At 45.0% G+C, this 25,498-nt stretch overlaps 1 protein-coding gene across 1 annotated transcript in view; it reads right to left on the reverse strand.

Moving 5' to 3' along the window:
• Positions 1-25,498, reverse strand: part of FOXO3 (forkhead box O3) — a 118,736-nt gene that overhangs the window by 91,266 nt on the left and 1,972 nt on the right. Inside the window, exon 3 of the mRNA XM_010856694.1 lies at positions 24,945-25,493. Coding sequence (XP_010854996.1) covers positions 24,945-25,493 — 549 coding nt within the window. The remainder of the gene's footprint in view (positions 1-24,944; positions 25,494-25,498) is intronic.

Below are 25,498 nucleotides of genomic sequence, written 5' to 3' on the forward strand. Positions count from 1 at the left end.
ATATAAAACTTGATTCTGCAACAGTTTCAAACATGTGCAACATCTTTTTGCATTTTGATTATTCATGAAGTTGCAAAGGATCACCTAAGCTTGACTAACATTCAGTATGAAACAGTTTATACACTTGTAATTAGAAGGCTGTGTCTTAGAATCCACATTAGGCAACAGTGTATAATCCAAAAGCCCCTCAACTTTCCCATCAGCATCCAAGGAAAGCACTCCTTTTCTAAACGTTAGTCACAGGATCCCATGCCATGCAGATGACCATGCAGCTCCAGCACGATCTACCTAGCCTGACTCCTCCTACTGCTCTGAAAGTTCACAGCTGCTAAAGCTGAGGATTCTGTGGGGGTTCGGCTGCAGGGGAGAGAGCCTCTGGGTCTTCTCTGGAATCTGGGGAAGGGGTGTGTAGCCAGGGTATAAAGCCTGCACTCGAAGAACAAAAGCCTGCCTTGCGGATGGAGCGCTTTCCAAGACAGTCAGGAACGGCAGGGCTGAGCGTGCTGGCAGGAGCACTCGTGTGCAGGCGCGCAGTCCTTCTTAGTACTCGATGTCCCAGCTACGAGAGGAAGTAAACAAGGGCCCCGGCTTGTGCATGCGACTATGTGACCCAGGCTGGCCAAGGCCCGGGTGGTCAAAACTCTTGACCCTCCAGGCAAGGGTGTTGACGTCACAGAGCTCCAGAATGTGGGCTGTGTGTAACTAGGAAAAAATTACAAAGGCCAGCTTAAATACAGCCTAGATTTCTCTCCACCGTTTAGATTTTCTTCTTTCAAAAACAGTAATTTTCTGAAGAAGTTCAGCAAAGCTGGAACATGGAAAGAGCTACATGTGGAATGGCCCGCAGGAATCGTACCAGGCACCGTGCATGGTGCCACCCCTTCTCCTCAAAATACAGCTCCATCGAACTACCCCAGCCCTACCAGACCCAAATAGGCTTAGCTATTTTATGTTAGCAAAGACCCTCAGAGATGTCCATTTTTAACTTCTCTACTGCAGAACCAACATCACAATGTTTACCTACAAAATATTAAGGAACTGAGATCCTGTCAGGACCTCTCATCAAAAATTGCCCGCATTCCTTCAATCTTACCCATTTTCCAGTCCTACCAGAGCAAACTACCTTTCTGGCTTTCACCCAGTTGCAGAGAATAAACCCAGCAGAGTAGAAAGCATCCTGCAGAGGCATTGCATGCAAGCACAAGGCACTGTCAAGCTGGTTTGTTTCTTCAGCCCAGACCACTGCCTCCCCGAGCCAGCAAGACACCACCTCTTCAGTCACCACTAAGGCAGTCTCGTGTGTCCCAACAGTCAGTTTCTTCTTAGCTTCTGCCTCTTGGGGAGGGAGAAAGCAAGAGGCTGGGAGAGCTGGGTCTGGGTCTCTGCACACACATCTTATTTTGTACAACACGTGCATTGCTATAAAGCTGACTCTAATTGCACTTCTGGAATCTGATTTTTTTTTTAAATGTAACAGCTCATTAATTAAACAACTGTAATTGTACAACAACCTCAGTTATGTCTTTTTTGTAAATCTTAAGTTTTCATACAGTTCAGCTTTAAAAAAAATACTATGATATCCAGTCCATGGTCCATGCCAATGAATCAGCATGCTCACAAAGAGAGTGACACATGTCCCCCATAAATGTGGGGGAAAACCATGAGTAGACTTTTTTAAAATATATAGCTCTAAAGCAATTTACTTAGCTCACACTTCTCATCTCTACCTTTGCTGAACTTATCAATTTAAAGATTTATTTATTCTTAAATAAAACATCACAGGCAATGCAACTAGTTAGCAGACTGTCACAAGAACTTCAGAGCTTTTAACTCTGTTAAAGTAGCCTTAAGAAGCAGCTTCACTTTTAAATGGGACCTTACACTTAGAAGGCAGGTCCCTTTGGCCTTACTGCAAACAAGAGGTAACAGGACAGGCAGCTAGCCTAGTGAAAAGCTAGGGCAGGGAAGAGAATGGGAAGCCCTTCTCCAGCATGTGTCCCAGTTAATTGTGTTCCAAACTAGTAACAGTTTGGAAACACTGGTCTGAGTCATCTCAAAGTGCAGGAATCCTTAAGGTTTCTATAAAAATACTTGTGTGTCCTACGACGGACTTAATGTAACACGAGCAGGCAAGAAGAAAGTTCCAGGTTCTAGAACCAAATGTATTATCGGGCAAGTCAACTAAGTACAGATAACCTCAGAGAGAAATTAAACATTTCGTCAAGGGTTTCTGATGACAATGCAAAAGAAGGCGAGTACACTGTACTTTAAACAATGCCTTGTCTGTTTGCAGGAACATGGACTGGCCTAAAATGGAGGAGAGAAGGACAGCACCGAGGCCCAGCTTCCACTTCACAGGCAAACTGTGGAACCTGTGTGTGTGTGTGTGTGCTCGCACGCATGTGCATGCACACACACACACACACATATTCATTTTTGTAAGAATTAGCATAATCTGTGTCCCACCGGTGGGCACACAGAGCTCTGAGCGCTGCCGGACACCCCACTCCCATTAACCCCTGTATCTGATGCCTCCACATGGAGCCACAAGACTCCCATGAGTGGTCTGGGGACCAACTCTGCCCAGAGAAACACAGTCTCAGGGTCCCTTTATCTGTCACCTGGAGGATGATTCCAGCCCCGAGCAACTGTTCTAAGTAACAGGGGCCTCTGACAAAGGAGGGGAAACTAGGAGGCGGAGCAGGCAGGCTAGGTATTCCTCCACTGCCACTCAGGAGCCAGCTGGGCTGGGCCCACTGGGTGCACCAAACACCACTGGACCCAGCTGGGGCAGACCCACCCCGAGCTTCAGATTCTTCAGCAACTAAAAAAGGAATCGTCTTATCTTCAGGTTTATCCGCAGGATGGTGCTCAATAAACTAACACACTCTCCTTGCTGACTTCCTGGCCCTTCCCTGAGACATCGTGAAAACCAATCTGGTTTCACAACCCAAATCCTGGTGGAAGCCAGACACCCCACCACATTGAGCTAAACAACAGCTGACCCCTAACATTCCCCTTCTGCTGAGCCCTGGACTTCCTGGTAGACACAATTCCTTATGCAAAGGCATTCACCTTCAGCCACATTGTCTCATTCCTCAGTTTCCCTACAAGCCTCAGTTTCTGCCCTGGGCTGCTCCGAGACCTTTCCCAAAGAACCTGATTCACACTGCTTCGTCTGTGCAAGTCCCAGTTGCTCCCTAGGTCTGGAGCCACACACACCCAACCAAACTCCTGACATGTCAGAAACGGATTTACAAGGCTAGATAGACAGACAAAATACAATGAGGAGAGAACGCTCAGACTGGCTCACGAGAACCAAGTCCCAAATAGGAGCGTGTCACCCATTAGACCAGTGTTCTCTTTATGATGTCCTAGGAGGGAAAAGTTCCTCAATAACAGAAAAGGCCATGCTTCTTCTGTGAAACTGATCTGTTTTTATTTACAGGCAATTACAAATCTGGAAGCTAGTCTTATGTCCCTCTTCCCTTCAGCTGCTGTGAAACTCAAGAGCCAGATCTGTGGGCTAACTCAGCACCTGTCGACTACTGTATTGTCCTCTGGCCTCAGGTTTTATCCCTTCACACTGCATGTGTCTTTCTAAGTTGCCGCTGTGGTACAGAGGAGCATAAACAAACTTTCATTTGAAATTAACACCTTAAGGGAAAGGTGGTCTTTACTTTTCCGCAGGTTTGAGTCCACCTAGGAACAGCAGACTGATGTCTGTTTTTAGACCAGCAATAACAAAGCACGGAGCCTCTTAAGAATGTGGGATGGAAATGAGGTAGAAGCAAACTCAGGCCTGTGCCCCTCACTTCTCTTCCAGGTACCCCTGAAGGATGCATGAAGGCAGCAGCCTGTACAAGGGGTACGGATGCCTGGGGCGGCACACCCTACCACTCTGTGCAAGCCAACGTGGGATTATACCATTTCCAGTGCGTATTTAAAGCAGTTTAGATTTTCACTGTAGACTAACAGAATAGTAATAACAGTAGCTTTCCCTAAGTTGCCCTTAGAAGCACTCTAATGGGAGGTAAAAGGCATCTCTAAAATGGGGAGAGCACACGGAACACCTTGCAGAGGCTCTCTGTCGTGCTGGCGAAAAGAACACAGCAGCTCCCCCACTGAAGCACGGAGCAGGGCACGGGGCGCTCCCAGAGGGCGGAGGAGCCATGCATGCGCTGCCAGCGGCTCCAGATCCAACAGTCAGCAACTGGTCCCCAAGCCGGGGGACCCACGGACCCCATCCCACTCTGAGATTGGTCAAGCTTCGACATAGGCACTTTCAGCAGAATTCAGACTCCAGATGGGAAACCTTTGCTCCATGGGAGCCGGGAAAATACGATAGCAAAGATCCTTCATGGTGTGGAGACTCTGCAGATAGCAATTCCTGGCAGCAAAGCATAAGTCAAAGCTGTAGGCACATGAATTTAACTTCCTGTTCAAAGGGAGCAGCTCTATGACCCTGTGCAGGCTACCATGTATCAATTTCATCACTAACCAAACAGAATAAAGAGTCCTGCCTTTCACCTCCCATCAGAATGCTTCTGAGGCTATTCAGGGCTCCTTAGGAGAAGCTATCATTATTATTATTCTATTAGTCTACAACCTCCTAGGTTTTAGCCAAAGGAAAATCTAAACCACTTTTAAAGTACACGTTGGACTCAGTACCATCTGAAATTGGCCCTGCGTCCTAGTAAATGTGAGTTTCCAGATGGCACAATTCTAGATGAAATCATCAAAAGACTACGTAAGTGCTGCATATTATCGTGCGCCTTCCACTCATCAATTCACCCAACACTCGGCACTTTAGGGGTGAGCCGAGGTACCTCCTTTACAAAAAGCAGACTCAGTCTTCTCTTGGGGCTACACAAACAAATAGCCAAGCCAAAACAAGAGGAAGAACTCCCTCCCCCATACCCTGTTATCTGTCAAGTGGGTCTGTGTTCTATCACTTTTCCTTGAGGGCTGCAAAAGTTGTGCAAGAGTTCTTTGATGACTGTAATACTTTTATCAACGAATGAAAGTGAACTCCAACACAATGCACTGTGAGAAGTTTCATTATCAGAGGTGAAAGTGAACTCCAACGCAATGCACTGTGAGAAGTTTCATTATCAGAGGTGGAGATAATGAAGGATGGGCAGAAATACAAGCCGGGATGCAGAGCTCAGCAAGACTGCCTTCTTTTCCAGGTGAGACAGACTCTGGGCCCAGAGGGGCCTTGCTCAGTGCCGCCTCAGCAGACAAAGGTCAGCATCCTGTGCACATCCCTGTCATTCAGCCGACCAGACACTCACTAAGACGGTGCCCACTTACTTCTACAACCATTGCAGTCATCCACACATCACCCTGTTGGCCGAGTGACAGCAGATGAATGAATAATCATGGCTGCAACTCATCTCCTGTCCCCAAAGGACCATGTCGTGTGAGCCCTGGGTAAGACCTAGACCCTGGTGCAAGCTACAGAAGCCAGTACCACTGCCACCAACCTGCTGGGGAGGGACCAGAGCTTCCAAAAACTTGTGTGGCTGGAAAATCTTACGTTCACGTGAGGTTTAGTCAGATAATTTGCTATATTTTTAGTTCACCTTTAAGGCACATATGGATTCCTTCACCACATTAGAAATCCTATTTGCTACAGACCTGTAAATAATCAGCACCAGGTCTGAGAGTTCCTGGTAACATTAAAAGTAACTAGAAGTGGCACTCTTCCTCTCAATGCCAAAGCCGAAGAAACTGCTTGTTTCAAAGACTACCAAATTTCTCCAGTGCCTACAAAAGAGCTTAAACATTATCAATCAGACTTTAATAGTTACAGAAAGCTGCTTTGGGGACTTAATTCTCAATAAAAGACTCCCAAGTCTACCCAAAAGATGTAATGTACAGGCTGCCCGGCACTAAGACCAATGGAACCACGAATATTCCTTGGAGCGATTCGCTGCCAATTAAAACCACTGACCCAGGCAGCAGTACCCACTCCTCCCGCACAAAGTAACTAATTCTTGGAAACATTACATGCAGTGCAACTCTTTCCCATAGTCACACACCTCCAAGTTACAAGCACTTAAGAAAACTTAGGCCCCACCACTCTGGATTACACAGCTGCCACCAGGCCGTCATTCTTCAAGGCCCGGAGGTCTATGAGCAGCATTTTGGCTGCCCGAGGGTCTCCCACGGGTGCACTTCCACAGAACGCCTCCACACTGGCTCCACCTTGCTCCTCCCTGGAGAATAAATAGTGTAGGGCTGTCTGAAATGAGGCATCTGTCCAGGCACGTATCAGCCGGTGCAGACCCTCGTGAGACGGTGGGGCAGGTCATCCTCTGTAAAAATGACTGAGCTGACCACTGAGGCAGCTCACAACTAAGAGTGGCCTCCCTGTGTGCTTTGTATCTCTCACCCTCAATTTCCTCCTCCAGAAAATACAGGGAGAGATCAGACAACATCCGAGGCATTCAGTCCTGGAAGTCAGAGGTTCCAGCATCAATTTAGCATCAGTTTGTTTCTCAGATTAGTCCTTTCTCTAGAAAATCCCTAAGGAAGCAGGGTCCAGGTGAGATGAACAGGGCAATGCTGGGTACATAACGTGGGGGTGCCAGAAGGGTGGTCTAGCTACCAAGAGTCAGGAGTAAAGGGCTGGCAGATGTGGAGTCCGTCACACCTCACACAGGGCTGGAGAACAGAATCGAGGGCTGGACTGATCTACTGCACTGTTGGTTTTTTTGGTTCCTATATGAATATCCAGGAAGAAGGGGAAAACGAAATATCGAAAGTCCATCCTGAAAACTCTCTCGTCAAAAAAGAAATAATCCCATTCCATAACATCTTCTGAAGGAGTCACTCACCATCTACATGATGAAAACCTTAACTAGAAAGTATGAGGTTAAATAGGATACATGCATTACCTTACAAACACCTCCTGTGTTTTCTATTTACATGCAAAATGCAAATTTTTCATTTTAAACACTCCTTTTAAAAATATTACTAGTTCTACAATATTGTAATTAGCCTCCAATTAAAATAAGTAAATAAATTTTAAAAAATACATTACTAGTTCTGACTTCTTACAACTAGATATAAAGACTTCCACGTGACTTCTGGGATGAAAAACTATTTCCCTCCAGCACCTGGGGCTGGGTGTCGTGGTCTTTTTAGCACCTGCTTCCCCTCCACCCCCGGAGAAGGCAATGGCACCCCACTCCAGTACTCTTGCCTGGAAAATCCCATGGATGGAGGAGCCTGGAAGGCTGCGGTCCATGGGGTCGCTGAGGGTCGGACATGACTGAGCGACTTCACTTTCACTTTTCACTTTCATGCATTGGAGAAGGAAATGGCAACCCACTCCAGTGTTCTTGCCTGGAGAATCCCAGGAACGGGGAAGCCTGGTGGGCTGCCGTCTATGGGGTCGCACAGAGTCGGACACGACTGAAGTGACTTAGCACTCCCCTCCACCCCTACTACCAGGAGAAGTCACAAGCCTACTGGGCCTGCCCCTCACATCTGGAAAACAAGATGTTTAGGATGAGCCCTGTGTTTAATCTAAATGAAGCTGGTACACACTTGCTTCTATGGCTAGGAAATAAATGGCCTATATCAAACCAACAAAGAAAGGTGATTTATCCTTTTTCCTGGGGCTGTGTGTGTATGTATAACTTCACTTAAATCTGCTTTGCAAGCAGTTTGGAGAAAACAGGCAGTCTGGAGAGGTCCCATCCCTAGGCCTAGTCACACTCCACAGGAGTGCAAGTCTTACAAGGCTTCTGTGCTCACTGTGGATGCTTGTCCACAAATACACACTCAAGTCTGTTCCTCTCAGGTTCTGAAAGAGTGACAAGCCAAGTGTAACACATCTGCCTCAACTTTAATAGAAGATCATGCAAACTCCCCCTCCTTCCTCTTTTAAACCAAACTGAGAGAGATGGTAGGAACAAACAGCCCAGTGAGATCTCAGGCAGTTCTATAAAATCAAAATCCCTAAAGCTTCAATTACTGGCTGTGGAGTTTATTTGGTCAATGCAGAGACGTGTTGATAGAGGTATCCCACCTCTATCCCTTTCCAATTGTATGGCTTTGGCTCTATCCATCAGTTTCCCCATCTTAAAGAAGAGCTAATATGTATAAATCCCACAGCAGTGTCTGGCACATAAATAAGTGTTCAATTAATAGCAGATTTTAGTTACAGCATGAAAATGACGCATCAACCTAAGGCTATGCCCACACACATCACATCCATTCACACCAGTACAACTCAAAGGTACAACTGTTGGGGGAGGGGGATAAAAACTTTCTAGCTTCACCTGCAACTTCTTCCATAGAAGTCAGGACTCAGGGGCCATATCCTCAAAACCAGAAGCCTCCATTACCACCTGGCAGAGGGAATTTCTGAAGAGGGGTTGAGCAGACCAACATCCCTTACTTCCATCTTCAGATCTGGGCCACTGGAGCTGAAGACTCAGACCCCTCTGGTCCTTGGGTTGGGAGTCACGCCTTCTCCATGGCTGCCAGGCAGTCTTTTTCTTAGGAGCCTGGCTGGCCTGGCTGTTCCTTAAGGCACTGTACTCCTCTATAAATGCATCCTTAATATCAGGTGTTTTTTCCAACATACACCACCACCAGCCCACTCGCCGAACACGCAGGCAGCAGTCCATTCTTTAGGGAAACTAAAATGGAAGTGAACTAACATGTGTCTCTTCATCTGTGAGCAGCAGCCACTTTGGGAAGCATCCCCGCATGTGGGACACTCAGGTTTCCACCAGCTGACTAATGTGTGACTTCTTTAAAAGGCCTGAGCACTCTCCTGGAGTCCAACTTTGAATGCTGCTCACGGTGTTAAGGGCACCATATTCAGGACTCTCTGTCCAAACTCTGGCCCCAGACATAAGCCTCTCAACACAGCGTTCCCCACTGCTGCGTGAATCTTCTGATGTTCCAACAACTGAACCTGCCTTCTTGATCCTTCCCAAGAATCCTGGTGAATCTGAGGAAAGTAACTTGCCTGCCCTCCCCATTCCCAAGAAGAAAACCCAGATTACTGTGCCACTAAAGCTCAGCATCCAAGCTGAGTCATCTCGGGTAGAGCTTGATACAGAAAATGGTATCTACCCAACTGCAGAAAAATTGGTAATCCACACTAATCCTATTTTTTTTAATGTGTCAGATATATGAGTATTTCTGAATCTCAGGCAACATTCTGAAGCAGCTGCTAAGCGGTCCTGCAATGAACTTCTAAGACCCGGCCAACCCCATTCTTTCTACTATTTATATTCCTAAAGCCAATAGCTATGTTAGATACAGCTGATCGTGAGGCCCTGTTTAATGGACGACAGAATCCAATGATACTGACAAGCAGCGAATAGCTAGTTCGGTCTCTACCTAGCTTCACCTTGTGGTAGGAGAGGCCGAGATCCATGCCTCACCTCTACCTCAGCACGGAAGCAGCATCACTCTTCACTTCACTTGCCCTCTCACACTGATTACACCCAGCACATTTTAATCTTATCTCTCCTCCACATGTCCCATGTCTGTCTGTGGATGAGTCAGGCTGGTGTCTGATGCTGGTCTTAAACTAGGAACATTCCCCAAAGACCCAAACAAATAAGCATGGGAAAAGATCACCGAACAACAAGAACCCAACCTAAACACAGCCCTCTGAACAGTGTATATGCACTAGGGTGAGCACGTGGCCTCCTCTGTGCACTGGAGCAGGTACTTTATTACTGTTGTCTGGGGGAGGGGAAAGGATTTCCCCCGTGGTTCAGTGGTAAAGAATTCTCCTGCAAAGCAGGAGCCAAAGGAGACGTGGCTTCGATCCCTGGGTCAGGAAGATCCCCTGGAGGAGGAAATGGCAACCCACTCCAGTATTTTTCACTGGAGAATCCCATGGACAGAGGAGCCTGGTGGGCTACAGTCCATGGGGTCAGAGAGAGTCAGATGTGACTGAAGCAACTTGGCAGGAGGTGAGGGGGAGGTTGGTGACCTTGACCACACAGAAAGCTACACAGCAAATGAGGATCCGTGGAAAGTCTATTCTAGGGCCAAGAACTCTGTTACGTCTCCACAGATACCACTGCAAGCTCTCTGTTCATCTTTTTCAACTCTTATCAGGCCTCTGAAGTCAAGATGGCATGAAAAATTTGACTGTTGACTCCTAATCTGGACTCAGCGAATGGCTAAAAGCAGTGGTTCTCAAACTTGAGCTTGCAGCAGGATTACTTAGAAGCCTTGTGACAACACAGATTGCTGGGTCTAGAATGTCTGAGTCAGTATGTCTGAGGTGAGCCAAGAATGTGAATTTCCAGAAAGTTTCTAGGTGATGCTGCCGCTGTTGGTGTGGGGACCATGCTTTGAGAAGCACTAGCTTAATGCGTCAGAACATGGTAGAACCCTCTAGTACATCAGATTAGGCTGCACAAAAGAGGAAGAGTGAGTTTATCTGTCTCAGATTTCAAGAATCATACCATAACTTGAACTATCTTCTTACAAACTCCCTAACACTTAAAAATTAGTTAAATAGGGTCCAGTGGAGACTAGAAAAACAAGTGGGAGATGGAAAACTTTAAAGAAACCACATTCATTTACACAAAAGAAAGTAGAGAAGAAATCCTAGTTAAGCGCAGTTTATTAAATAATGATGCCCTTGTCTTAGAAGTCAACTGTTCTCTTAGATCCCAATTTGACAGCACTCCTCCCTTTTTATATGGAACTTTCAGGGAGTAAACTCACCTTGTAACCTCCCCACAGAGGAGAGGGTGGAATTAGACGTAAAAGTCATCACTAAATTGGCTGATAACTTCCACAGTCAAAATCTCTCATTTTTTTCTAAAGCAATGTTCTCAACCCTAACTGCCCACCATAACTATCCGGGAGCTTTAAAAAATATAGATGCCCAGGCCCTACATCGAGAGATTCTAACCTAAATGATTTCAGACTGGACCTAGACGGCAGTGTTTTTAAAAGCTCCCTGTGATTCTCAAATACAGCCAAGGTTGGAAACCACTGATGCAGGAGAAAGGTCCCAGAGAGATCATGGGTGATGGGAAAGAGGGAAGAAGGACAGGAAGACCTCTTCAGCAAATGTCTAATGACACAAAACAGGAAAGAATGGGACAGCAGCTGGGAGCAATCAGGACAAGTGAAACTGGGGCGCTTAGATTCTGAGACGGCCTAAGGCTCAACCCAACACCGGCAGTCTCAGGTTCAAAAAGCAGAAACAGCTAGACAATCAAGGAAGTGCCCTCACTGGTCAAAGACAAGGCTGCAGTCCAGAGGAAATACCAGGAAACCCTTTTTTAAAAGTGTACTATTTTTTTCAGAAAAGCTAATGAATAACTGAACTTGAGGCAAAGAGCTTTAACGTCTCACAAGGTCCAACTTTGAAATCATTTGCCTGAAAAACAATAAAATGTATCCTTGAGCAAAATTAATTTTTTTTTCCCCAAAAGGGTGGCAAGAGGGAAGAGATGACAGCAGTAACTCTCAGAGCCCACGGTAATCAAAATTATCTCCCCAGTAACCACACTGACAAGTGAGTATTCAAAGTTGTAAAATCATGTGATGCAAATGATAAAACCAAGATAGAGTTATTTTCTTCTCTTCCTTCTTGACTAAGCACAGAAGCATGAGGTAACAAGCTAGAAAAGACATATGAAAGCTTTATGATCCTGTTTAAGATAGAATGATGAACACAAAGCTGTTAGAAGAACGCAGTGTTGCTGGTCAGTGGACACAGCAGGAATCTCAGCTCAGGTAACACAGACAGAAGTCAGGTGAAAATTATCTGTGCTCACAGCAGGATAAACACTGGGAGCCCAGAGAGAAAAGCCCAGATGTTATCCCACTGTGTTAACAGTTAAAACTTATCCATCAATTTAAAGCCCTGATGTGATTAGAAAACCAAGATGTGGGGAAAATATACATCTTAAAAACGAGCATGGTAATTTCTGATAAAAACATTCATTGGTGAAGTCATTATGTTAAAAATCAATTTGGAGGATGGTAGTTTTCACTACCTCAAGTTGCTGTTGTTGCTTACTCAGTTGTGTCCGACTCTTGATGACCCCATGGACTGCAGCCCGCCAGGCTCCTCGGTCCATGGGATTTCCCAGGCAAGAATACTGGAGTGGGTTGCCATTTCCTTCTCTAGGGGATCTTCCTGACCCAGGGATTGACGCTGTGTCTCCTGCATTGGCAGGCGGGTTCTTTGTGGCTGAGCACCAGGGAGCCCATAACACCACAAGTTAGCTCTCCTAATTTGACACATGGTGCTTTACTTAATTCAGTACTCCTCCTCCTCCAAGTCGCTTCAGTCGTGTTTGACTCTGTGCGACCCCATAGACAGCAGGCCACCAGGCTCCCCAGTCCATGGGATTTTCCAGGCAAGAGTACTGGAGTAGGGTGCCACTGCCTTCTCCAAATTCAGTACTGACTACCCACAAATTAACTCGGAGCATTCCCCGATATTATGAGATTATCAGAATAAATCCCTCACCTCCTCCCAAAGAACATCTACTAAAAGATACCTACAATCAGATGCCAGGGAATTCCCCTACAGTCCAGTAGGTAGGACTCCATGCTTTCACTGCTGAGGGCCCGGGGTTCAATCTCTGATAAGAGAACTAAGACCCAGTAAGCTGAGCGGCATAATCGGATGCCAAATTTCACCTTGGTGACTGACACGAAGGTTGACTGTGGTGAAGCCTAACATGTGGCCCAGATCACCTAGACTTCCAGCCTGGAAAAAAAGGATCTTTCATGTAAAGGAAGGAGACTAAACAGGACTGATTTAGAAAATTCAGTTCAGCACAGGGCACACATCTATTCAAAGAGGAGGCAGTAAGCTTATCTATACTGGACAGGGTTGGAGATAGAAGGCTTGATCGAGGCCACTCAAGAAACAGCATACTAGCTCACCTAGGAAGCTGCCTATCAGGAGCTTAAGAGCCCAACTGTGCTGAAGCAAGCACACTCACACCTGTGTCAGCCGGAAGACAACTCTGAAAGAATCGGGCCCATAACATTTCTAAGGCTCATTCTGGGTTTCTCAGGATTACACAAACGATGCCCCCCAAAATAACTGATCACTGTTCTTAAAAAAAATTCACAGGAATGTCTGGGGCTCAGTGTCAATTTTTACTTAAAAAAAAAAAAAAATTTACCTTGCTTAAAATGTAGTCTGTGGGCCATGGTTTATTTATAATCATAGGTATATTCATAAATGACAAATTAATGCTGTTAATTGGACTGTTCTAACAAATAGTGAATAAAGGCATGTTCCTTCTTATTCTACCAGCTGGGAAAAGAAGGGAAAAAAAAAAAAAAAAACCAAGGTAATACAGACCAAGATGCAAACATATGATGGGTGCGATTAACAAGTCCTTGATTGGAAACAAATGCTGACAGAAAACTCCAGACCAGCTATCACACACGGTAAAAATTCTAGAAAAAATAAACAGCAAAACTGACTTGTAAATTACGCTGAATTTCAAAAGAATTACCAACAAGAAGTTCTAATGGAAAGATGTCGAGAGAGTGTTTTTACTTTATGAGACCATTACAGCATTAGAGGTAAAACTGCATTAAAAAAAAAATTGAGTAAAATAGAAGTGAAAATTAAAGAGAGAAAGGAGAGGAAGGTGAGAGATGGCTTTAAATATCATTCAGCCAAACTTTATGTGAAATATGGAACTGAGGCAATTATTTAGATAATTTATGATGAAGGAACTATCATTTTTTAGAAATTATGACACTTTGGGGGAAAAAAAAGCAGTTCTGAGATTTGAATTATGTGAATTAATGGCTTAACTCTCCATTTGCTCTTTTTAATGTAATACCAATTTTCAAGGAGACATCTAAGAAGCTGTACTGGATATAATTCTATGCCCCCCTTCAACTTCAGGTTTATACCCAGAGTTGTATCTTTACAAGTCCACAAGGCCAAGGCCACCTTCTCTGTAACTGCCTTTGGCCCCACCACGCTCCCCACACCCGGGCCTCACTCAGTTATCAGGCAGAGCCCTCCTGCCTGCTCCACATTTATCACAGGGTTTCAGTCTATCTTCTGGACACTCTCCAGACACTACTCACCTATCTTTACTCTGAAACTGAGAGTTCTAAAATTTTTTCCAGCACACACATGGGATTAGCCTTCTGCAAGCCGTATTTTATCTCAGGGCACATGGGTGCTGTACTCCTGTGGCCAATTAAAACCATCATTTTAGGTCCAGTCATACCTATTCTACCTTGAAGACAAAAGCAGTAAGTGCCTTAATAAGATAAATCCTTTAACCTGGCCAGCAGCTTGCATTTTGCAAGATTTTCTGTGTCTGTCTTGCTTTAAACCTGTTAGTAACTGCATTGGAAAGGGTCAACCACCTCACAAAATATGCTTAATACCTTTAATTTTGAGATCTCATTGGGCTTCGACCACACTTCTGCCACAAACCTTTTATAAATGTCTTTTTTCCCCTGAAATCCATCTTTCTTGGTGGTATTATCTCCATCCATCTACCTACCTGAAGCCTATAGAAGCACAGATATACCCTGTTCTCCCAAGGCAGAAATTTCTGAGAGATAATAGCCCAGCCCTAAGGATTTCCACACACTATAGTATCACTCTTTTTGTCCTGAACACTAGTACATTATCTGACCTATAGTAAACCATGGTTAAACAGTGGTTTACTAAAGCAGCATCCGAACAGAAATACAAATCCCCAAATTAAATTGCTCCACTAAGAGCCCAGGCACTGATTAGATTCTTAAAATTATTCACTCAGGCAAAATCAAGGGCAGGAACCTAAATCATGGGTCTGTGTCTACTCCCCTCCAACACCGAGAGGTTATCAGTTACCCCAAGTGAGCCACAGTCCAGAAGATAAACATTCAGGACAGCATTCTGAAAGATTTCCATCAGGACTGATGGTAATACATACAAAGAATGTGGCACACAGTAGCAACTTTTTCAATGGCAGCTATTTAATTTTATTGTTGTATCCACCCCCAGGCAAAGTCCCACCACACTCAGGAGGCAGCAAAGCGTAGCAGAAAACTGACGTTCAAAGAAACCTTCCTCTGAATCCCAAGCAATTAAATTTCTCTGAACCATTTTCTTGTCTCTAAATTGGGTTTATACTTAAATGCTTAACATGTAGGATCAATATTAGATGTAAAAAATCTACCTGAGTAATTGGCATATGATAGTGTTCAATAAATCATAGCTACTATTATTATTATAACTAGGCCTCAGAATATCTTGTGTCAACTCCTCTTTTTATCATAAAAACCAAACTGTGTTTCCAATTGATTTATAACCCTGGCTCCCTTCTCCCAAAATACTATTTTGAAATATGAGCATAAACAGATGCAATTCTAATTCTGAAATACTTCTGAACAATTCAACCCAAACACCTTCACGGAACCTAGAAAACACCTGTTGCTACCTGAATGAGGACTACCACTCTATGCTCCCTCAGGATGGCTGGGTTTTGCAGACATAAATGTATAGAGGAGATGGGAGCCTGAAGGCTCGAGTGTTGACACTTTGAAAGGGCCTGAACTAAGCACAGGAGGAACCAAGGAGACTCCAGAGACATTCTGATTACCCTTACTGCCACCATGGACGGCAGTGAACCTGATGGGGCGATACCTTCTCAAGCCTGACTGGGCTGGGGAAGAGAGAATTCTTCAACCTTCTTCCGCTGAGGACCCAGGCTGCTCCCTCCCTGAAAGACTGACTACCACAGACCAAAGCTCTCAGCTAGACCTTGGCCTTAAACCTCAAGTCCACACTCCCCAAGTACAGCCATTCCACCAGCTTCACGAAATAGGCCACGAAGTAGAAAGTGAGTAAGAAGGGTGGGAGGCTTAGGAGCGAGCCCAAAATACACGCTAAACGGAGGGCGGAGGGCTCACTGCAGCAGCTTGCACTGGGAAATCAGGGGAATTCACACCTCCCTTCTGTGCCTAACAGCAGGATGAAGAAGAAATTTAAGTTACCAGAAAGTAGCCTAGGAGTGATTACATTTTAATTTTAATCTAAATATAACTTTGGAGGGAGAGGGCAAAATGGGTGAAGCGGGTCAAGAGAGACAAACTTCCAATTACTAAGTCAGTCAGTCCTGGGGATGCAATATACAGCTTGGTGAATACAGTTAATACCTAGGTATCTGAAAGTTGCTCAGAGAGTAAATATTAAAAAGTTCTCAATATAAGAAAAAAAAAAGAAAAATGTTAACTAGACTTACAGTGATGATCATTTTGCAACATGTATAAATACCAAATCATTACGTTGTACACTTGACACTAATATTGTTATGTCAATTATATCTCAATTTTAAAAATAAAATAAAACCTTCTTTTCCTCTTCTGCAACCCTTCATGTTCCTCTCTTCCATCCCTGTGCGCCTATGTGTTTCCTAGGGCTACCATGACAAATTACTACAAACTCAGGGGCTTCAAACAATAAAAACGTATTCTCTTACAGTGCTGGAGGCTAGAAGTCCACATTCAAGGTGTGGGCAGCACCATGCTCCCTCTGAAGGCTGCAGCGGAGGGTCCTGCCCGGCCTCTGCCCAGCTTCTGGTGCCCCCAGCAATCTGGCGCTCCCTGGCTTGTGACTGCACTGCTCCACCTTCTGCCGTGGCGTCACGCAGCCTCCTCATAAGGGCACCAGTCACTGGACCTAGGGCCCACATGAATCCAACATGACTCCACCTTAATGTAACTAACTACCTCCAGAAAGATCCTAGTCCCAAACAAGGTTACACTCTGAGGTTACAGGTGGACCTTAATGAGGGGGTTGGAGGGGTACTATTCAACCCACTAGAGCTCCCCAATTAAAATAAACTGCTACCACCAAAATACGGGCAACATGAAGAGTGTGACAAACTACAGAACACAGAACTACAGAATTTTAGATTACAAAACTGCAAAGCTGTCATCTCCAGTGGGTCCATGACTGCTAAATCTGAATTAAGAATAATGTAGCTTTTGCCTTTCTTTCACCTACAGGAAAATGACGTCTTGGGAAATATCAAGAGTCTCAATCAAAAGAGCACTAACACACAGAACCCACTGCTCTTGACACACTGCGGCGCGTGCTATCAGGTACAGATGAACGTTCACCTATGTTTTCAAGAGTGAAGCACTGCAGCTTCACTGGAAGCGGCTGATTCATGTGGATGTTCGGCAGAAACCAACAAAATGCTGTAAAGCAATTATCTTTCACTTAAACAATAAATTAAAAAAAAAGTGAAGTAGCAAAAATATGTAAAGCAAAGGAGGAAATTTTTCAGTTCAAAAGGCTTTAATTATTTGAGGATGGGAATTAGACCATAAGTCTCAGAACACCAAAGTTCCTTTTTAAAAAAGTTATCTTAGGTTTTTAAACACTCTCTCCTCCAAATTATCCTTTTCTAACAATGACATAAGCCTACACACAAACACTCTGTATTACAGACCTTTTTTTTTTTTTTTGGTGTTTTAACCAAGGTATTATTTTAGCTATGTGGGGAAAAGAACTTGAGATCAGTTTAAAGACATGTGCACTCCCTCTGCTGGCTCTAAATTTAAAGAAAATTCTCAATGGCTGCAAGAGCCAAGTTATTAATTTCACTAGACATCCAAAACACAAGAAAAAATACGATGTGGATTCTCCCACACATGCACACTCAAAAGTCTTCACAGAAATAAACAAGAAATGACAAAACACGTACTGAGAACTGTCGAAGGCATCTGCTGGTATTATTATGGGCTCACTCCAGAGGAAAGCGAATGCATTTTGTTTGTCTGTGGCAGGGGCCACTTCCCACCTTAGCCTTCCCCCCTGCAAGTGAGCCACAGCTTCCTTGCTCTAAGCTTACCTCTCCATTGTAGAATGGGGGTGCATTTGGATACCCAGGCATGGTGAGCCCCCAGAAGATAAGCTGGCTTCTTCACCACACACAATCATGAGAGTACTTGCATGAGAGTACACAAATGAGTGCAAGTACCACAGGCCACCAGAAAACTTTATCTACTTTGTACCGTTATCTCATAGTAGGGACTGACACACTGCAGGGAAAAAGTCTCAAGATTAAAATCTCCCAAAAAGGTCCAAGTGAAAATACACATTCTGGGGGGGCGGGGAAAGCCCAGCTTGAAGCATACTCCATACAGTTGTATTTCACCAGAAAGAAGTGATACGTCACAATGTTCTACAGATGCTTTCTATTTTACTTCTTTTTCCAACTGGGGAAATTGTAATACTGAGAAATGGAAGTCGTTCGATCAAGAATAAAATGGTGAGAGATACTGAGCCTGTCTGGACACTGATTTGATTAGAATTGGGGTCTTCCATGACAATCAGTAGCCAAAACACCTATTCAGAAAACCATCTCGGAAGAGAGGCAGACTGGCCCTGGACAGGTCCAGCTCAGACTGCTCACTATCTCTTCTCCTTCATCTGTGACTTACATTTACCAATCCATTATGTAAAACTTCAAGTACATCTGAGACTTACATCTGCAAATGCAGAACATTATGGACAACTTAATTTTACACCAGAGCTCTGCTTCTGAAGTGGATATGTAATATTTGGCGACTCTTTCTAGAAGTAATACTGATGCTGCATAAAGCGGGGTCCACACACAGAAGGAAAACATGATTTCAACTTTCTTTTCAGGAAAGGTCATCCCAAGATGAGGTTTCTCTCCGTTTCTGTGATGGGTAACAGCTGGCTCTGATGAAGTTTTCAGGGACTTCTACACTAAGAAACAAGACACTGTAAGAAATGCCTTAGATAGTACAGCACCATTTCACAATTACATGACATCATATCGATACCAACACTAGGAGGTCTGCGCCACCTTCGGAGCTACAAGTATCCAAAAGATTCTACACATGACATCACTCCACTCCTGAGTCACATCATCCCCTTTCAGTATCACTGTCCCAGAACAAAGCTAAGCTCATGGGCTGAGGACAATCAGCCCAAAAGCAGCTCCAAGTTATCAGAAATGTTTTTGTCTGGTAGGTACCTTCCTTGCTTTCAAGGTTTTTACGCTGTTCTTGAGAATATATAGGAGTCACAAAAAAATGACAAAAGGAACAGACAGAAGTCAGGAGGTGGGCAGGGTAGGGCGACATTGAGAGAATAGGCTTTTCCAGCAAGGTGAGCTGAGAGTGCTGATAGAGAATGCAAAAAGACAAACACAGCTACTCTCCTGCTAGCCAGCCAATCTAGAGGATGGGGGAGGGGAGCAGAGGAGAGAAAATGAAGTAAAGAGTTTGCAGAAATGGAGGCACTGGCTCGAACAGCTGTGAAACCACAATGGTTAGCAACAGACATTACAGAACACTGGTGCCCTGGGCTCACATGGACACATTAACTCCACCCCTGCTACTTGTGGGTCCCTGAGCTACTCACTCACATGCTCCTGCCTGTGTCCTCACTTGCAAAATGAAGTATTTAGATAATCCTTAAGACTTCATTTAGTTTTTAATTTGAGACAAGAAGTCATGCAGACAATTCGACTGCATCAAGGCTCTACATCCACTCCAAGAGGCTGGACCTATATCATGGCGCCACAAGACAGAACTGGGGACCCAAGGTGAGTCCAGGGCTACCAGCGTGCTCTATTTCCAGCTTCTCCCCAAAAGATCCAAACTACAGGAGCGTGTGACAGCGGCCCTGCATCTCCAAAGCAAGCTAAAAATTATGACCTGCAGAGAGCTAAAGGCCAGCTCCAAGCCAGGGCCCAGCATCCACTCTGCCATTTGCTGGTGACTTCGCAGAGAGCTGAAGCACTAAGGAAAGCAGAAGTACAGATGGGAAAAAGGCAAAGAGAAGGGGCAATGATGACAAGTTTACAGGGCACAGATTTGCATGTTTATTTTCTGTCTTCCCCCAAGAGAACACAAACTCCTGTGAACTGGAACCTTATCTGCCTTGTGCTACCACTACATCCCTGGGCCCGGCAGAACGCCCTGCACACTGCATGCCTTTGATAAATATTTGCTGAATGAATGAAATGGCATGAGATGCAAATGAGTAAAAAGGGTTTTCTCTTTTCAGTCTTTTACTCACTCACTGTGCACCAGCTGCACCGTCCACTGACACAACCCACCTGCGTGTATGTCATCCCCAGTTCTTTCACAGCAGCAGAAAGTCCAAGTGGCCCTCAGGGCTCCTCCGTTTGTGATACAGGAAAAAGTGAGGAGAAAAACGAGGAGTCAAAAATAGGATTGAGCCTGTTCCTCACAGACAAGACAAAAGAGTATGAAAACAAAATAAATTTCATTCTCTCCAGCCCAGGGAATCCAAAAACTGATCGGCAAGGGGTAAGCTGGGTATCTCCTCAGAAGGCACTAGCTTCAACAGTCTTATCTTTGCATTCTTATAAAGATCTTTAGATGAACAGTGTCTGCTAAATTTTTGCAAATCAGGTAAACGATTTTTTTAGTGGGACAAGGCTTCTTCACAAATTTTCCAAATAAAAATATGTGGTTTTAAGTAAGCATCATAAGTAGAGTATTAAAAAGTTTAACTACAGATGTTCTTCTATGGTATCATTCCCTTAAAATAGAACCCTCCCAAAAACTCCTAAAAATAAGTCTGCATAGTTTCATTTCATTTTCAAAGGAGGAGATAAACATATCAAAACAAACACTTAACTTCTTTTTAAAAGAGCCTCTCTGCTACACGGGGCTCACAGATCAAAGTCTAAAATGGCCAATTTCTTCACCTCATAGGTCGATGACACAGCTTTGAAAAAGAAGAAAAACAGTCCCCCTAGTGTACTGCCACTGTAGAAAGAGGAAGTATGTTAGTTGAGAATCACTGACGAAGACAGTACAGCCGAAGGAAATTACAAAACAGTATTTCAGCAACAGGGGCCAAGCTAAAGACAGATTCCTCATACAGCACAACCCTAACCGGCCCTTTAGTGAGTTAGTCCAAAAGGTGACTGGGGTCAAAATCAGAGGCCAGTATGAAACTATTATGCCACTGTTGTTTTGAAATTGTTGAAAAAAATATTTTTAAACATCACACTTGCAGTTAAAATAACACTTTTAAAAATACAGTATGGTGAAAAGGAACTGGGTGCATTCATCTAAAGAGCTAGAACTGTAAGGATGTGAACAAGTATTATGTGGCAGGCCAGCCCTCATCTTTTAACCTTGGGAAGAATCGGCACAAGGACACATTCTCACATGAAGGAAGACTCGGTCACTTGCAGCAGCAGAAGTCCTCTCACATTTGTGAAGTTGTAGGAACCACCACAGAAACCCATAGCTGCCTAACGTTATTGTGCCCTGACCCCATGGGAAGCACAGAGGAGTGGGCGTGTGCAGGAGAATCAGTGAAAATGGGCCTCACCAGGTAAACCCTGGAGTTTTAGAGACAGGAGGAAACATAGACCTCACCACCTCAATTATGGGTGCAGTGCAAGTAAGCTTAATCTGAGTTAAAGGAAATGTAACCTTTTCCCCCTTTAACCACATCTGATTATTCATTTCTACTTTAATGCCCGAGGTAAGGGAACCTGCAAGATAGCTATCACCTTTCTCCCTGGCACGGTTTGCATCTGACAAATTCAAGTTAACCAAGAGCTTCCTCCTTTTGTTAAAATGCTCCTTTTTTGCCACCTTCCTCACTTCACAGTTCCTAGGTACCCTTCCTGATAGGCACCAGACAGCTTTACAGACACTGTGTGCTCACTCAGCCTCTACCAATAATCATTCATCTTCCCGATGCTGAAATAATAACCAAGAGTTTTAGATGGAGAGACAAATATGCTTTTTAGGAAAACAACTTCTACTTATGTAAGACTACTCAGTGCTTAGTACATAACCTTTAGAAAGGATCAATTTAAAGAGAAAAAAATAGTGTGATAAAGATCTCTAGAGCCACCGGCTGCTAATTATCTCTGTACTAACCAGCTGTGTGATCTTAGTAAAGTCATTAACTTGAAGAATCAAGATCTTCACCTATAAAATAAGGGGACTGAACTAGATCAGCAAACCTCATCCTGGCTGTACATTAGAATCACCTAAGACACTTCAAAAATTAAACAAAAACAACCTCACCAATCAATACACACACATCGGCCCAATTATATCAGGTTCTCTGGGTACTGATATTTTTTAAAAGCTCCCAGATAATTCTTACATGCAACCAGAGCTTTGATTCACTGGTCTTGATTCTGATCACTAAGACCTCTTTTCTAATTCGCTCTGTGCTCTTAGGGTGATAATTCTAGTTACAAGATCTCATAATACAAAGGCCCAAAAAGCTACAAAAGGCCTCGATGTTGCATACTGCGCCTATGTGCACACATGACTGGGAGAGGTGAACCTGAATTCTAGACATTTTTAGAAGTTGAAAACCTGAATGTAAAACTCAGAATGAGAGTAGTGTGGTTTAAAAGCACACACCTGCTTCCAAATGACTAATCATGATAGGAATCAATTCCTGAAACTTGGATGCATGGAAATAGGTCACAATTAGCTCCTGACCTCTCCCTTTTCCCTCTTCTTCCACCTCCACTAAACCACAAGCACAGAAAAAAGCTTGGCTGTTACTCATAACTGGAGTGTGAAACCAGCAGCCCCAGTTCAGAGGGCCTTCTCCATCATCAAAGATCTGGAAGTTCTTGCATGGCTGCATCTTTTGGTAAAGATCATCTTGCAAAAACTCTAAACTAGATCTCTATAGTCTTCAAGGATTAGTTATCATGTGATAATCAGAAATGGACCTGCTGTAAAATTTTAAAGATAAAATATTCATAAAATATTCGCCCTGTATTAAACATATGACTGCTGGACAGTTTCAATTTACAATGCTTCATAAGATTTTAGTTAAAAATGAGATAGCAGAGAAGAAAAAACCAACCATGAGACCAAAAAGAGTTAAGATATAAAACCACGAAGTTTAAGACTAGGCCCCAAATCTCTATTGCAGATCCTGTAAGCTACATGAAAATATAATTAATTCAGTATCAATTCAAGGCTATTTTTGGTAGCCACACTTTCCCACATAAGTCTTTAAAAAAAAGTTTCAAATGCCATAAACTGGTATTATCTTTAACCATAAACACGATGCAAGAAATATTATTTGTGATGTTAAAATTACTTTCATAATCCTAAAAATCATAAAAAAGGTGAAAACCCTTGCTATGTTAACTTTCTAACTAACTTAAAGCTAACTTTTAACTAACAGATTCTCTGCACCAAATCCAAAATATGTAGGACTAAATTTCAAGTGTGAAAAATTTAGAAAAGACTCCACACCCCACCCAATCCATCTTCTTAGATCCCACAAATTCATCCCTTCCTATAACTATACACTGAGATTAACCCTTGCTATCCACTTGAAAACTCAATTTTTAAAAGTATCACATCAGCACTGCTTTGAAACAGAATTCTCATCCTTTTCATAAATACCCTATTATTACACAACTGGCATTCTTTTGCAAAGCAATACAATTGAATCGAACCTAAGATGCATAACAACAGTGTTTGTTCAAAGACGAGACAGATTTGTGGAACAATATCAAAGCACTTGTTTTGCTTTTAAAGTATCGAACCCCTTCCCTATACTAGCCATAAAAAAATTTTAAAGCATATTTCAAGATTTTTTTAAACCAAATTAAGTCAATAACACTAAATTCTTTAGTTTTTTCATGTACTAGCTCCTCTCCAGTGCTTCAGTTCTCCACCTAAGGCCAAACTGTTCTTATTCTATACACCCACTGGAACCTAGCAAGTACAGGGCTCCCCAAAGACAACAAAGGAAGGGACAGAAGGAGGAAGCAACCACCTTTTTAATTAAAAAAAAAAAAAATCCAACTTGTTACTAGAAGCAACTGACAGAAAGATATGTATCTACAGCTGCACAGGGCTCCCTTTAGCCCGGTATGCATTCCTATCTTAGGAGATGGGGCCAGGAGGATGAGGTGCAAGAGCAAAGCCGCTGGGTATCAGCGGCCCAGCGGGGGCACAGGAGTTAATCTCCTTGGATGCCCAACTGCAGGAAGTCATTACATCATATGCCTTTCCACACCTCTCTCCCTACCACGTGTCCAGTGCCCCAAGAGGCTGAAAACGAACAGTAGAGAGCCTCTCTTCAGGTTCACTCATAGGTAGAAGCCATTACGGTCCAGCCCTGCCAGCAAACCTCCCTCCCCAAGGCCCAGGTGAAGCGCCAGGCGCCATCCTGCACACCTGGAGCCCCTGCCTCAAACAGCGCCAGAATCCGGACCTCAGCGCGGAAGCAGCAGGTGCAGCGAGTCCCCGCTGAGGCAGAAGGGCTGGCCCGTGCCAGGCCCAAAGCATCTCAGAAGCTACCTGCTGTAGAGACATCTCTGAAGAACAGAGATGTGGACACAGGCAAGAAAAGGAAACCGGCCAGGGAAAGGTTTACAACCACCGCTTTTTGTCATGAGATTGATGTGCCTGTGGGAGTGAACACCCACAAGCCCAAAAACTTGGACACAGGGCTCTCATCCAGGTAGTCAAAACACACCAGGCTCCCGCGACCGACTGAAAACCACAAACCCATCCTCCCAAACCCGTTCCCTCACTCCCCCCGCAGTGGCCTCGCCGCACGATGGGGGACTTGTACTCCAAAGTTGGCCGCAGACCTACCTTCTCTGCGATGACCCAGGAATCCGGCAAATTCACTCCGGTCCGTCTGTCCTTCCCTCGCCGGTGTCCCTCAACCCCTCGCCTCACCTGGCCATGCCTGAGGTTTCCCCAGGAGCCTTCTCTCCCCATCCAGCCACCTTCGCGGCCGTCCCCGGTTGCCCCTCCTCCGGGATCACACAGAACCCCCAAAACCTCACAACGGAGGCTCTCCCTGCCAACCCCTCTCCCCCGCGCCACAGGAGCGCTCCGTCGAATCGAAGACGCGCCTCGCACTGCGCAGGAGGCCCGGCGGGTCCGGCCGCCCGCCCCAGGTGGGTACGCACCTTCCAGCCGGCAGAGCTGTTGCTGTCGCCCTTATCCTTGAAGTAGGGCACGCAGCGCACCATCCACTCATAGATCTGGGACAGAGTGAGCCGTTTGTCTGGAGAGCTCTCGATCGCGCGAGTGATCAGATCGGCGTAGGACAGGTTCCCCCAGGCGTTCCTCCGCGACGAGCATTTCCTCGGCTGCCCAGAGCCCCCAGCCGTCCCCGGCTGCGGCGGGGGGGGGGGGGGGGGAGGCTGCAGCGGTGTCTGCGTCCCCCCGCTCAGCGCGCCCGCCGCGGGGGCTGGCCCGGACCCGGGGTCCTGCCCTCCAGGAGCCAGCAGCCGGGCCGAGTCCTCCAGGAGCAACCCAGAGCCCAGCGGGCCGCCCCCGCCGCCGCCGATCGCCATGGCCGAGCCGGCCCTACCGCCACCGTCCTCGTCGTCTTCATCGTCCTCCTCCTCGGGGATCATGGAGTCAGCAGCCGCCTCCCCAGAGGGCTTGGCCGGGCTCCCCTGGAGCTCCGGCCTCTGCAGGGGCCACGTACAGGAGCGCGGCCGGCTCTGGGGCTCGA

Source organism: Bison bison, unplaced genomic scaffold (genome assembly GCF_000754665.1).
Source record: "Bison bison bison isolate TAMUID 2011002044 unplaced genomic scaffold, Bison_UMD1.0 scf7180017864373, whole genome shotgun sequence".
In the NCBI taxonomy this organism is placed as follows: domain Eukaryota; kingdom Metazoa; phylum Chordata; class Mammalia; order Artiodactyla; family Bovidae; genus Bison; species Bison bison.